Below are 16,283 nucleotides of genomic sequence, written 5' to 3' on the forward strand. Positions count from 1 at the left end.
ATCTCCATCAATATTTACCTCTGTCTAGTGGCATACGCAGAATTTTTAAGTTGGTAACAATTTACATTATCGATATTTTAAATTCTGTGTATTATTATTATTATTATTATTATTATTATTATTATTATTATTATTATTACTATGCTACGGTATATTTATTAATATTATACAGTAAAACCTCGATAAGACGCGTCTGCTTATTACACTATCCCTTGTAATATGCTTTTTTTGTCCGGTCCCTGGACATTTCATATATAACACCTTTATAAAATACCCCATTTGTTATGCTCAAGTCCCGCATAATACGCTATTTTTGTGGAATATTTTCGATGTAATTTTGAGCAATGTACTGTAACAGCAATGAAACATTTTGGCCATTGAACTTACTGGTGCCATTAACCTGAAAAGTATTGGTATTCGACTCTTTACCTGCGCATTTAAACCTTCATACTATACAATACCCCACCCTATTGTTAACCCTCTCTCTCAAACAACGTTCCTCACTCGACCGTAATAAAGTTCTGGAAATTTTTGCTGATCAGTTTGTTGTCCTTAGTGTATTAAAGTGTCTTTGAGTGTGATTACAATGAGTGTTAAATGAAAAACGCTTTCTATTTCGGAAAAATTGGAAATCTTACGAAAATACGATGAAAACAGTACTCTTAATCAGAAACAACTGCCTGATTCATTAGGAATTCCATCATCGATATTAAGAAAGATAATAAAAAATCGCGACTCAATCACTGCAGCTGCGACGTCTGGAGAGTGTAAGCACAGGAAAGTGAAGTGTGGTAAACATGAGGACTTGGAGAACACGCACATGGCAAACAACTATAAATGACTCTTTTCGAAAGAATTAAGTACAGTACCGGTACATACATACAGTATCATAAATGTCTTTAACGTACAGTACAATAATATTACATAATGGAGTAATACTGTATTACATTTCATGAATCATGTAGGATATTTTAATAAAGAAAAATGCTAATAGATACTGTAGCCTATATAAGTCAAAATTAGTATACCTGCCTAATACGCGGTCCCGGTTAATACACGGTTTACACCTGGTCCCTTGAACAGCGTCTTATCGGGGTTTTACTGTACTATGTTCTATTAGAACATATTCATGAATATCCTTATAAAATCTTTGAAACGTAATTTTTTCACAGCCATCCAATTTTTAACAAACAAATTCATTTCAGCTTCATTTTACTACAAGGTTGGTACTAGGCGGTAGGTCTCTCTATAATAAAGATAGCACTGTTATAATTCGAACGTGCAGCAACACCAAGCACAGGATTTGTACCGAAGGAGGCGTAGGAGGACTATGCCTTATGATGATGTAGATTTTGTTACTCTGACAGTGAAAAATTAGAGAAGGGAAAACAATTATGGATAACAAAAATACTCAATACGATGAAAGAGTAATGGAACGGAGAAAAATTCTCTCCGGCGCCGGGATTTGAACCCGGGTTTTCAGCTCTACGTGCTGACACTTTATCCACTAAGCCACACCAGATTCCACCCCGGCGTCGGAAGAATCGTCTCAGTTTTTAAGTTCCAACTCTTAGGTTCCCTCTAGTGGCCGCCCTCTGCACTACGTCATAGATATCTATGAACCTAGGACCGAAGTCCACACATGTGCTGAGGTGCACTCGTAATGAGTGACTAGTTGGCCGGGATCCGACGGAATAAGCGCCGTCTTAAATCGTGATTTACGCATATCATATATATTAATGTACCGAAGTACATATGATATTTCCATGCAGATATTCTGCGTCATCATACGATTTTTCTCCGTTCCATTACTCTTTCATCGTATGATGACGCAGAATATCTGCATGGAAATATCATATGTTCTTCGGTACATTAATATATATAAAAATACTCAAATCTAAATACATAATTTTTCTTTAAGTTCAAGGAGGGGGGGGGGGGTTCAAACTCAATACCTCCCTCCTTGTGTAAGACCCTGCCCCTGCCAATGTTGTAAGTCAGGTTCTGTTAATGTCAGAAATTTTCTTGCTGAAAAGTTTGACCAGCAATTGACTGGTAGTAATAAAATTGGTCCTGTTGCGTGGCCAATAGATTATTATAATATTATTGTTATTATATTATTATTTTTATTACTATAACAGTTCATACTTTTGGTAAATACTTCTCTTTCTGTTCCTGAGTACCATTTCTGTGTATTTGATTCACACACAGATTGGAGTGTGCTATACAGCTAATACCAATACCAGCATATGCCCTGCTCAATTCCTCTATGATGACTACTTGAGATAAGTACCCCAATTCAGAACCTCCAAATTCGCTGGCGACAGTTGGACCCAACGTACCCAGTTCACCAAGTTTCCGCCAAAATGTCTGAAAAGAGTAGAACATACATATTATAATGAAGGTCCTATGTATTAATTCATATGTTAGATTTTAGTTTCAAGCAAGGGAAGTGAGTTCTTACACTGAATGAATGAAAGCAGAGATTTATTCACTATTATAATAAATATGACGTAAATTTTGTAATAATAAACTGAGACTTTTTTTTATCGGAAGAGGGACCCGAAGGCTTACACTGCAGCCTGAGGCTTATTGTGCTTACCACTCCTATTCTGTGAATGATTGGGTAGCAGAATGGCTTCGCTCTTGTACAAGTACAGCATGCCACACAGTGAAATTAACGCGGGCTGTAGTTTTAACACAACTCTATATAAAAACAGTTTCATTCATGCTGGTCTTCTTATGTATAATAGCCTACCAAATTATCTTAAAGAAATATCTGCACATCAGAAATTTAAGAAAGCTCTTTATAAAATTTTAATCAAAAACTGCTTTTACAGTATGAACAAATTTATTGAAAATTGTCATAACTGAATAGAAAAAGAACGCCTTACTTAAAAAAAAATTTACTTCCTCTTTTCCAGATCCTGACTTCGAGAAGGATGTCTTCTCATGATGGTTGAAATTGACTCCTGACTTCAAGACATACCGGTACTGCAAACGGGTCTTATAGCAGAAATTGACTGACCTGTAGTTTTCTTCAATCAAGTTCCAAGTTTTGTATATTTGTATTTGTGTTGCATTTAATTATAATTATTACTTTTATGTATATTATGTAATTAATTATTAGTTTGTAAATATGACATGTTCCATATCATGTATATGATCAGTGGATGCAATAAATGATGATGATGATGATGATGATGATGATGATGATGATGATGATGATATACTTACACGGAAATCGGAGAACTCATTCTTGTTATCAATTTCATAAGCTTTAGGTGCCAACTCCTTTTGTGCAAATTTGAATACTGTTTGTCTTAGCTATAAAAAGAAAAGAAAACAATACATATATAGAACAAATGTAATCTTCATCTTACGGTGTTTGGATGACGTATATACGTCCGTTGATGTGACATATTAATGAATTAAATACTATTATAGTCACAATCATGCCATGGTATGAAAGAAAAATTTCACAACCTCGAGTTCGTCTCACGCCAAAGGCGTGAGACGAACTCGATAGCTCAGTGGTAGAGCGCCTGACCGGAGAACAGGAAGTCGCAGGTTCGATTCCCGCTCAAGGTTGTGAAATTTACTTTCATACCATGGCATGATTGTGACTATAATAGTATTTAATTCATATATAGAACAAATATAAACTGACAACAAAAACGAATTGAAATAAAACCTTTTCTCGAAGTTACCTCGTTACTTTAAGTCCAACATTACATCGCAGTCTTGTGCTAATCAGAGTGACGGTTTCTTAGGGCTTAGCTGTATTCTTGCCTGAATATCTGCAAGTTCTCCTGGTGTGATTCTTGCATCCAAAAAAGGTGGATATCATGTACAATACAGCATATACTTTGTTAAAAGATGAGATTAATATATTGCTTCCTTATTACCTCTTACCGACGCATTATTTGTATGGGACTATAGGCCTAAATCACGTCATTCACTGGTGATTCATTTTCCTACTTGCAAGACACCGATCAGATCTCTCATCTGTACAGATGCAGTACAACTGGTTATAATGATGGTAAGTTTTATATGCCATGCACTATAGCAGTTGAATTCTATACATAAGAACATTTGTGCAAAATACTCAATGTTGTTATATAGTCACACGCAGCCCTGTATTCCGGTACTGGTAGTGTATCCCAAAGCCCGAAAAAATGTTGCGTCCCCCACCATCTAACTTATGCAAATCTCAGACCTTCAGCAGTCATAGAAGACAAACTGCAATGATCGGCAGAGATGGAGATAGGGGCGGAAAGGCATTAAAGATGCTATAAAAACCGCAAGAAGAAGAAGAAGAATAAAATTTAAATTAAATTCATATTAGGAATCTTATTTTGTGTGTGTTTATGTGAATACCGGTATTACTCGACCGAGGCCAGTGAAGTCCTGCAGCCCGGAGTGCCATTTGTATTTCTCCTGCATTTGTAATACATCATCGCGATAGTTCACATTAGGCCTGCAGCTCCACTCAACTCGATCGAGTAATACCTAATGACGAACCTACACTCTCTAATAGATTGTACAGGGAATAAATAAATACAATACAATACAGCACAGGAAAGCTGTATTTAAATATACAGATATTAGATGCATTATATAGCGAAATTTATAAACTTGTACTTGCTATTTGGGAAAAAGAAATTGTACCAGAACAATGGAAGGAGTCCATAATTGTACCTATTTTTAAAAAGGGGGACAAAACCAACTGTGGTAACTTTCGAGGAATATCACTTTTGTTGATGTCGTACAAAATTTTGTCCAATATTCTTTTGAGAAGATTAACTCCGTATGTAGATAAAATTATTGGGGATCATCAGTGCGGTTTTCGGCGTAATAGATCAACTATTGATCAGATTTTTTGTATTCGACAGATAATGGAGAAAAAATGGGAGTATAAGGGTACAGTACATCAGTTATTCATAGATTTCAAAAAGGCATATGACTCGGTTAAGAGGGAAGTATTATATGATATTCTTATTGAATTTGGTATTCCCAAGAAACTAGTTCGATTAATTAAAATGTGTCTCAGTGAAACATACAGCAGAGTCCGTATAGGTCAGTTTCTATCTGATGTTTTTCCAATTCACTGCGGGCTAAAACAGGGAGATGCACTATCACCTTTACTTTTTAACTTCGCTTTAGAATATGCCATTAGGAAAGTTCAGGATAACAGGCAGGGTTTGGAATTGAACGGGTTACATCAGCTTCTTGTCTATGCGGATGACATAAATATGTTAGGAGAAAATCCACAAACGATTAGGGAAAACACGGAAATTTTACTTGAAGCAAGTAAAGCGATCGGTTTGGAAGTAAATCCCGAAAAGACAAAGTATATGTACGAAATATTGTACGAAATGGAAATATAAAAATTGGAGATTTATCCTTCGAAGAGGTGGAAAAATTCAAATATCTTGGAGCAACAGTAACAAATATAAATGACACTCGGGAGGAAATTAAACGCAGAATAAATATGGGAAATGCGTGTTATTATTCGATTGAGAAGCTCTTATTATCCAGTCTGCTGTCCAAAAATCTGAAAGTTAGAATTTATAAAACAGTTATATTACCGGTTGTTCTGTATGGTTGTGAAGCTTGGACTCTCACTCTGAGAGAGGAACATAGGTTAAGGGTGTTTGAGAATAAGGTGCTTAGGAAAATATTTGGGGCTAAGCGGGATGAAGTTACAGGAGAATGGAGAAAGTTACACAACGCAGAACTACACGCATTGTATTCTTCACCTGACATAATTAGGAACATTAAATCCAGACGTTTGAGATGGGCAGGGCATGTAGCACATATGGGCGAATCCAGAAATGCATATAGAGTGTTAGTTGGGAGACCGGAGGGAAAAAGACCTTTAGGGAGGTCGAGACGTAGATGGGAGGATAATATTAAAATGGATTTGAGGGAGGTGGGATATGATGATAGAGACTGGATTAATCTTGCACAGGATAGGGACCGATGGCGGGCTTATGTGAGGGCGGCAATGAACCTTCGGGTTCCTTAAAAGCCATTTGTAAGTAAGTAAGTAAGAAGATAAGAAGGATAACAGATAAGTAGAAATCTTGATAGTGCTTATTATATGAATTTCAATTTAAAGCAGCTATAGAAATAAAAATCTTATGTCATCAATAAGTAACAGTAACCTGTCTATACTAGAGAAGCAGATAATAGCTGAATGGAAGTGGGAAACATTTAAAAGAAATAAGCCACAGGTATTCAATAAACTGTAACAATATAATTTTGTCTGAAAATACACATATTCACAAATTCGACTCTAAATGAAGTGTATGTGTGTGTCTATGTATCCAATGCCTACTCACTTCACTTACGTGATTCGGGTTCTGCATATTGCGGATAGATGGCGGGTCACGCTGTGCATGATGTGTATCTTGGAGAGTTATGTTGTGTACTAGAGTGAATGTAAGTGTAGGGTGTAGGGAATGGTTGAGAATGATGATGAAGATGTGGAAACCCAGTGCCAGCACACAGCCTACTCCTGTACATTAGCACCAAGGTGGCCGCCAGGCTTAATGTCCCTGGGCGAATCACTATCAACAGTGACATATGCCTTCTCTTCATATGAACTGCAGAAAGATTTGGGATTTAACCCAGGCATATTGGTGCACAATCTAGTGATTAGAAGTTGTGCACCGCCACTTCTATTAGTCTTGAGGTAGAAATTTTACACGAAAATCTCTGACCTTGCCAGGAATCGAACCCGGGTCAGCTACTCTGGAGGCAAACGCGCTACCATAGAGCTATCTCGATGAAATGTGTAGGGAGGAGGAAATTATCATCCCTGGCTAACACAAGCACTGTATAATGAAGAGTGGAATAGTGACAGGTGACGTGACAAATAGTTTAGAGAAATTATAGGCATGAGAGATATGATAATAGAGTAATGTGTTCACTTATCATGTAAAATATTTTGTTATTGCTTTCCTATGCCCGTAACTATCATAAATAAACGTGTTATTTCTGGTTCGCTGGCACTAAAAACTGACCATTATTCTTTCATGCTAGATAAGGAACATAAAAAATGTCGACAAGTAAAACAGGAGTTACAATGAAAAAGTGATTTAATATATGCCTGTCTCTCCATCATTTTGCAATTTCTTCATTAATCAATTAGGCCTAATCACAATAATCCCAATAAAAACACATGTGCTAAATCATACTGTCACTATGAGGAACATATTTCAGTGTTAATTGTGCATGAAATGTATAGTGCTGAAAAAAAAGTTTTGAGCTGCTGGAAATGAACAAGTCCCAATTGGAAGACACTAGGCATTGTAAACGAAAAGCTACATTTGTTCGGATCAAATTTATGCACATTTAAAGGACAAATATAAATATAAATATATATAGGGCAAATTCTAAAATTCTTTTAATCATTTATTATCTTAATCCACTGCTCTCTCGTCCACACCTGTGGAGTAACGGTCAGCGTGTATGCCACGAAACCAGGTGGCCGGGTTCGATTCCCGGTCGGGGCAAGTTACTTGGTTGAGGTTTTTTCCGGGGTTTTCCCTCAACCCAATATGAACAAATGCTGGGTAACTTTCGGTGCTGGACCCCAGACTCATTTCACCAACATTATCACCTTCATCTCATTCAGACGCTAAATAACCTGAGATGTTGAAAAAGCGTCGTAAAATAACCTACTAAAATAAAAAATAATCCACTGCCCTCTTAAATTGACTGAGCATATTTGGAATTAAATCAATGACTTTCCCAAAACACACTATGAAATGTTTCGTATAAAACAATTTTTGTCTTGGAAAAGGATGCAAAAACGAACGAAAGTGTATTAAACTTTTTTGTCTGTAAAATATATATTGTCTAGAAAGAGTGGATGAAAGATCTGTTCTTGGACAGAACTTACTTACTGGCTTTTAAGGAACTCGGAGGTTCATTGCCGCCCTCACATAAGCCCGCCATCGGTCCCTATCCTGAGCAAGATTAATCCAAATAATTTCGAGGGAAAAATTGTTCTGGGGCCGGGTATCGAACCCAGGACCTTTGGTTAAACGTACCAACGCTCTCCCACTGAGCTACCCGGGAACTCTACCCGACATCGATCCAATTTTTCCCGAGTGTCATTTATATTTGTTACTGTTGCTCCAAGATATTTGAATTTTTCCACCTCTTCGAAGTATAAATCTCCAACTTTTATAGTTCCATTTCGTACAATATTCTGGTCATGAGACATAATCATATACTTTGTCTTTTCGGGATTTACTTCCAACCCTATCGCTTTACTTGCTTCAAGTAGAATTTCTGCGTTTTCCCTAATCGTTTGTGGATTTTCTCCTAACATATTCACATCATCCGCATAGGCAAGAAGCTGATGTAACCCGTTCATTTCCAAACCCTCTCTGTTATCCTGAACTTTCCTAATGGCATATTCTAGAACGAAGTTAAAAAGTAAAGGTGATAGTGGATCTCCTTGCTTTAGCCCGCAGAGAATTAGAAAAGCATCAGATAGAAACTGGCCTATACAGACTCTGCTGTAAGTTTCACTAAGACACATTTTAATTAATCGAACTAGTTTCTTGGGAATGCCAAATTCTTGGACAGAACACTATGAATAAATGAATATATTTAAAAGTTTTGGGCAAACTCTTAGAGCTGCTTTCATAGTGGCATTCACACGTTTGTGTTCGTTATACTTTGGACTCGGACCTTCCTATTGGCATTAGATGTGTTGCACAGGCAGAAAACCTTAGTCTAGTCCCAGTAGCTGGGAGCTCTCGGACACAGGACTCCCATTCTCAAGGCAGGCAGCCAAGAATTCGGGTCTCTACCAGGTGTTTCAGACCACCCACATCAGACTTTTTTCTCGAAAACTATGTGATACTGGTTGTTCATAAAAAAATTTTGATAACCAAAACCTATGTAAAGAATCGATTGGTGGTAGTACCATTTCCCGTAACAAACCGAAAGTAGCGCTACCTGTGGTCAACTTCGAAATTTCAAATGAGAACATGGGCCATTGTAGGTACCACTGGAAACTACTTTTAAAAAGAAACAACTTTTACTGAAACTTTTTTTTTTTCTAACTTTCATTGTTTACTCACAAAGCAACAAAAATGGTACCTTCTGAGAAATGCTGTCTGCTGTTTATGTACGTACACTCTTCATAGTAAGTGTTCAAAATGTACGCCACCCTGTGCTAAACAATGTTCTTATGACCTCCTAACATCCGTGATTGCACTTCAGCACAGCTGAGAGACTCACAGGCTTCTCTAATTCTTTGTTTCATGTCTTCTCTAGTTGTTGGACGCACCTGGTAGAACATGTCTTTAATTCTCTTCCACAAGAGAAAGTCATTTGTAAAGATTCATCTGACCATTACTTTTGAAAGTTGCGTCATCAGTCCACAGAATTCTGAGCTCGAAATCACAGTCCGTGTTTAGGAACCAGTTGCAGAAATCAACACGAGTGTGGAAGTCATGTCCCCCAAGTTCCTGATGGAGATGAATATGGTATTTGCAGAAATCAACACGAGTGTGGAAGACATGTCCCCCAAGTTCCTGATGGAGATGAATATGGTATGAATGAAATTTTATTGTCTTTCAGAATTCTAAACACTGTATTATGGTGCAATCCTGACTCAAATGGCAAGCATTCTGAATATAGTAGCCACTTATACGGGGCAAACTGAATTTCGAATGTGGAATAAAGATCATCATCATCATCATCATCATCATCATCATCATTCACCAAACACGAATTTAGGCCGTAAGTTGACCTGTTTCGGTCTCAGCTAGACAGGATCTAAGACTCGTTTTTGTGGACGGGGATGGTAATGTAATACAGCATTAGATATTCTAGTTGGTGGCATTCGTGACGCATGTTGGAGCATAGGCGGAGAGAGAACAGTTTCCTTGGGGGGAGGGGGCAAAGCAAAACCATAGAATCCCCATATAATGGGATTATCTCCTCCCTCCGTTATAGCTTGACCGTGGTACAGTATATCGGAATATGATCATTTAATAAATGTATTGTAAAATGAAGTAAAATTGTAACAAAATATACAGACAATTTTACTTTTTTTTTTTTCCTTGTATGGAGGAGGGATCCGAAGGCTTGCAATGCAGCCTGAGGCTTATTGTGCTTACCACTCCTTTTCTGTGAATGACTGGGTGGCCGAACGACCGTGATCTTGTACAAGTATAGCACACAACACCGTGAACTTAACTGGGCTATTGTATTGATAATGATAAGTGAATTAATGATGGCGAAATGAGTCCGAGGTCCTACACCGAAAATTACCCAGCAATTCTGCTTCAATTGATTGAGGAAAAACCCTAACCAAGTAACTTGTCCAAACAGCTCATTTCATTGCCAGACGTGTTAACTATTACTCCAAAGCAGTGGACCAATTTTACATTTACTTCATCTGTATATTTAAAAAAGCAAGATACTAATGAAATGTTAATTCTAATTATTTTATTTAATCTCGTCTTCAAGTTTACACATCATACCGAGATCACTTTTCTTTTTCTGCATTATTGTGCAGTATGTTATTCATATTTCTCCAAGTGGCAGCTTGAGCACCTGCAGAGTTCTAACACATGAGTACAGGCTGTTACAAAAGAAACATTACAGTGCTTCCATTCCTCAAATGAGGTATAGCAATGCTTATACATTCAGAAATTTAAAATAAATATTATAGTCCAGACACATGATCTGAAGACATTAATTCGTCAATTTAAGCATAGAAACTTAATCACAAACAAAAGGAAGAAAAACCTTTGAATTCAATATTTTTAACATTAATAGAAAAAAAAAATAGTTCGGCCAAGTTTGGGGGGGGGCAGTGTCCCCTCATAACTCCGCCTATGTGTTGGAGCCATCTTTCCCTATAATTGAAAATTTTTCTTCTAATGGCTGCATGTGGAGTTCCTCTAAAATCTCGTCATTTTTCTGATGGTCGAGCAGAGTATATCCAGCTGTTCGGCACATATGTCTCATTTCAGCAGCTCTTAATCTACTGATGTCTCTCTCTCTCTCTCTCTTTTTTGAGTACGTTATTTTATGATGCCTTATCAACATTTTAAGCTATTTAGCGTCCGAATGAGATGAAGGTGATAATGTCGGTGAAATGAGTCCGGGGTCCAGCACCGGAAGTTACCCAACATTTGCTCATATTGGGTTGAGGGAAAATGCCGGAAATAATCTCAAACAGGTAACTTGCCTCGACCGGGAATCGAATTCGGGCCACCTGATTTCGCGGCCAAATGTGCTAACCATTACTTCACAGTTGTGGACTATCTTCTTTCTTCTTCAGAACCCAAATTTCACTTCCATATAGGAGAGTCGGGAGGGCTAATGTTTCATATAATTTTAATCAGGAATGTTGTTGTACTAAATGTGGTTTTAGTGTTATAATATTTGCAAAAATTTTGTGATTTTCTTGTTTATGTCATTTTCACCTTCATAAGAAATATTGCATCCTAGATAACAGAAGTTATTAACTTGTTCTAAAATATTTTCGATTACTCTTTTGCTTCATATTGGATCTGTACCTCTAAATGCCATAACTTTAGTTTTACTTGTAGAAATTTTCATACCATACTCATTTATTATATCATTTAGTGTAAATAAACCTTTCTGCAAATTATCCTCAGAAGTAGCATTTACAACCTGGTCGTCAGCAAATAATATGATGCTAATTTTTGTACTGTTTGAAATTTTAATTCCTAGCTTGTATTCTTCATGCCAATGCCTCAATATGTCATCCATATATATTAGAGTGAAATGAAAATATGAAGTTTATGGAATCAAAATGTAAAGCCTGTGAAACGTTGTGATTTAATATCATAAAGAACAGTGTAAAATATTTTTTCTCTAGCTTAATATTTAGAGATGCCCCAAGAGCACTATATTTTGAAATTTTCACAAAATTTGGAGGTTCAGATTTTTTAGTGACAGCACATTCTCCAGTGGTTTAATCTGAACAGGGTACCAGGAAAATACTTAAAAAATACATGTTAAAAGACTCTGCATATTTTTGATCCCCTGTTATTTTATCTTGAAGTGTCACAGAAACATCAATTTATAAGAAAATTGGACATAATCACAAAACTCTTATATAAATAATATAATTAATGGAAATTCATTCTTCTTATGTTGCAGGGTATTTAAATTAGAACAATGGCTCTAATTAAGACAAGAAATCTGACCTTCTGCCCTGTATTCGGAATGCTGGAGGGGCTGAACCCATCACAATTACCTACCTATCATGACGTAATGAAATATCAGGCCTATCTATGATCAAAAATGAATTAAAACTTGACTTCAAATCAAAAGAACCTACTGTTGGAGAGATTTCAGAAAGAGTTGGTAAAAAAAAAAAAAAAATCTTGGTAAACGCATCTATTCCAACAGTCAATCATACAAGAACAGTTCAGCGCGTCTGGCCGCGAAACAAGGTGGCCCGGGTTCGATTCCCGGTCGGGGCAAGTTACCTGGTTGAGGTTTTTTCCGGGGTTTTTCCTCAACCCAATACGAGCAAATGCTGGGTAATTTTCGGTGTTAGACCTCGGACTCATTTCACCGGCATTATCACCTTCATTTCATTCAGATGCTAAATAACCTTAGATGTTGATAAAGCGTCGTAAAATAACCTACTACAATAAAATAAAAAATACAAGAATAGTACAACTGGTTCGTGCTTACCATGATGAATGCAGAAAAGTACTGTATACTGCAATTCCAATTTAGAGTCTTCCAAATAAAGTTTAAATATGTGATCTTACAGCAATTCACTAGCTATATAATGAAAAACAAAATAATAGAACAAATATAGAAGAAGGCAAAAAAAAGTATGATTTTAAGAAAGTTCAAAGCCCTTGGGGCACCTCAAAAATTAAATATAGAAACTCCATATTTTTCACATTCCTAAGTTAAGCGAAAAGACATATTTTTGCAACTATTACATTTAGAAAAAAAAAAAAACAATTTCATGTATAGATTCACTCCATCCTATACATAGGCCTGTATCTCGTATATTAAAAAATGTTGATGACAAGAGACATCCTTGTCTTACTCCTTGGTTTACAGTTCTGTATTCTGAAATAGCATCGTTGAATTTAATTTGTATGGTATTGTTCTCACAAATATTACAGATGTTCTGAAGTAGAATGTTTGATATATACCAGTTATGTAGAATTTTAAAAAGTTTGGGTTTTTCTTTTACCATATCGAATGCTTTAGTGAAATCTACGAAAGCTATATCGCGATTAATATTCACTACAGTATTCCTCTCAAGAAATCGTAGATGTTTTAGCACCACATAAAAAAAAAACAATGGTCAAAATTGACCATAACTCAGTAGTCCGTCCCTTTAAAGCAAGAAACCTTCAATAAAGAATAACCATACCTGTTGCTGTTCTTCTGAAAGTCCAGATATATTTTCATCTATTGGATAGTATGATAGATGTCTTTGAAAAGCAGCTCTTCCTGTTGCTGAAGATTTTAACCGAGTTGAAACTCGTTTAATTACATTTATACGTTTAAAAATCATTGTAATAGACAAACACTACAAGATTCGTCTAAAACAAACTATGTGACAGCAGTTAACTTCACCAATAGAATTGTTTTCCACGAAGTCAGTGTTATACCAAAAACTACTAAGATAAAAGTATATTACGCATGTACTACATTGTATATAACATTAATTTTAACAGAGGAAGATAGTACAAGCTGTTACATTTGTTTTGTCTGGCTGTTTGTTATCTTCTAAGTTATCAGTTGGGTAATGCCGTAAAAATAGCGTACTGTAACACAGAGCAAATTTATGTCACTGCTACTGTTACTTTAGAAAGCCTATAGAAAGTCTGGGGTCGGAGACAATACACATACGAAGTGGTTAAAGGAAATTGATATGAAGATTACATTTGTAAAAAGTTTCTTCACACCCAAAAGCAGTGCTGACTAGATCAGACGCTATGGACAGTACTCTATAACAGAGTCGCCAGTATGAAAGGATAATTCCGAGTGTTTGGCGTGAGACGAACTCGATAGCTCAGTGGTAGAGCGCCTGACCGGAGAACAGGAAGTCGCAGGCTCGATTCCCGCTCGAGGTTATGTAATTTTTCTTTCATACCGGTACCAAGGCATGATTGTGACTATAATAGTATTTAAATTCATTATTAATAATTATATACATGTTCTTAAAATCGATACTGGTAATGTAAAATTAATAATTTCAACTTCAATTATATAAATATTGTATAAAGCACAATTTTTAACAATAAATTACGTACTGAAAAAAAAAAAAAACACTACAAAGTTATTACCTGTCATATATGTAAACTTTACAATACATATTGCAGGAAGAAAACCACTACTCATTCCATTAGTGTGAGTGACAATTTTAGACATAAAATTTGACTGAAATCTGGATCTAAATTAGTGCAAGCTATTTACATTAAGTCTTTAGGTATTCATTTATTATTCCTGAACTGAATCGATTTTTTAAGTTGATATTTTGAAAATACAGATTCACGAGAGCATACTGAATTCAAAGGAATGCATAATTTTACCAGCAATTTCTGAACTGTTCGTATAATACAGGGTGTAACAACTTTAATGTTTAGAATTTCAGGAACATGTTCCCTGACACGTTCTACGTTGATTAAACCTAACATACCTATATCCGAAATTGAGAGATTACAGAGATAACAGAGCTGGAAAAAATAGAACTTCTTGCAGCTCCAAGCATTATACCGTTCATACAAGGCCTATTTTATGGCATTACTAAGTAGAGATACATAAGAAATATTTGAAAAGCAGTGAATGAAAGAAATTTTACTTTTAAGAGAAATTAAATTAAAATTGTTTAGATTGCTAAGGAAACGAAACAGACAACAGTTTAAAATAACAGTTGTGGGAAAAATAAACCGTATTGTGACTAGTCTTTTTATTGAGTTCTGACCATTAAAACATGCCTTTTGTGTACACACATCACGAGTACGCCGACATAGTTTATGTGTATGGACTGTGTGATGGCAATGCAACAGCAGCTGTTTTGGCATATACTTATACACTTTCGGAAATTGGTGTTACTTCTTTCAGTATTCAGCGATAAAATTAAACTCAAAATACTTAACTTTGGGGTACAAATACTCCAAACCTATAGAACTTTGGATATAGGTATGTTAGATTAAATTGACGTAGAACGTGTCAGGGAACATGTTCCAGAAATTCTAAACATTAACGTTGTTACACCCTGTATAATGACTAGATTCTTGCGTTTGGTTACTTTGAATACAAGTTAGGTGTACATCAATCATACTAGCTTCGTACTGAGAGCAAGTTTGCAAGTCAACAGTTCATGCTTCAGTGAACCAAGCACAATCTTTCCTTATGCACCAGTACTGTGTGCTGTCCATGTCTGTTTATTCATCACACCTGTGTGTGTGTGTGTGTGTGTGTGTGTGTGTGTAAACCGGGGAACAACAGGAATACCACTTGGATTTAACAACAACAATAACGAAATATATTTTTAAAGGCAGCTGATAAGCAATAAAAGATAATTTGTACTAGGGATAGACGAAACTAAAAAAAATCAGAAGCCAGCACCTTTATTTTCAAGAGCCACAACATTTCGTCCAGACATGCAATGAGAAAACTATTCGAGCTAAGATAAAGGTACATTTACTAAACAATATTAAATATCTATGCAATGCAAACACATGCTCTCAGAGACAACCTGAAGCTATGGCGAACAATATCTTGAGATGTGTAACAAATGTATTGATATTAATTTAAAAAGCACATTTGAATTTCTTCCTACAACCGCCTTTGTTAACATTATATATTAGTCGTAAAAACATAAAAGAAATCGAAGTCTTAAAAAATTTTGAACTCAATAAACAGTTCAGACGCCAAATACAATTTTTAGTCGCCATGGCTATCTGGCACCCAGAATTTGTCCATGCCTGATTTTTACAGTAAGTAAAACACATCTAGATACTTTAGATCCAATTAAAGTTTGGAATTAACAAATGAAAAAAAAAATATCAGCACAAACTTTCCATTTGTCTGAAGATGCCGGACTTAAGGCGAAAAGGTTCACAACAAATGTATGTAATGTAAACTATACTGTAGATTACATTAAATTGGTAAATCACATGACTGTGTGATGGCAATGCAACAGCAGCTGTTTTGGCATATACTTATACACTTTCGGAAATTGGTGTTACTTCTTTCAGTATTCAGCGATAAAATTAAACTCAAAATAT

The 16,283-nt window shown here is 35.9% G+C and overlaps 1 protein-coding gene across 2 annotated transcripts in view; it reads right to left on the reverse strand.

Annotated features, from left to right (window-relative positions):
• The window catches only part of LOC138716368 (isovaleryl-CoA dehydrogenase, mitochondrial-like), a 36,293-nt gene that overhangs the window by 18,264 nt on the left and 1,746 nt on the right, over positions 1-16,283 (reverse strand). The window contains exons 1-3 of one of the 2 annotated variants that reach the window (XM_069849383.1): positions 13,418-14,156; positions 3,238-3,327; positions 2,149-2,370 (exon numbers count right to left, since the gene is read on the reverse strand). In XM_069849383.1, coding sequence (XP_069705484.1) covers positions 2,149-2,370; positions 3,238-3,327; positions 13,418-13,561 — 456 coding nt within the window. In that variant the 5' untranslated portion in view covers positions 13,562-14,156. Of the gene's footprint in view, positions 1-2,148; positions 2,371-3,237; positions 3,328-13,417; positions 14,157-16,283 lie in introns of those variants that run through there. The other variant, XM_069849384.1, reaches the window with a different exon arrangement.

The sequence above is a fragment of the Periplaneta americana genome, chromosome 16 (assembly GCF_040183065.1).
Source record: "Periplaneta americana isolate PAMFEO1 chromosome 16, P.americana_PAMFEO1_priV1, whole genome shotgun sequence".
In the NCBI taxonomy this organism is placed as follows: domain Eukaryota; kingdom Metazoa; phylum Arthropoda; class Insecta; order Blattodea; family Blattidae; genus Periplaneta; species Periplaneta americana.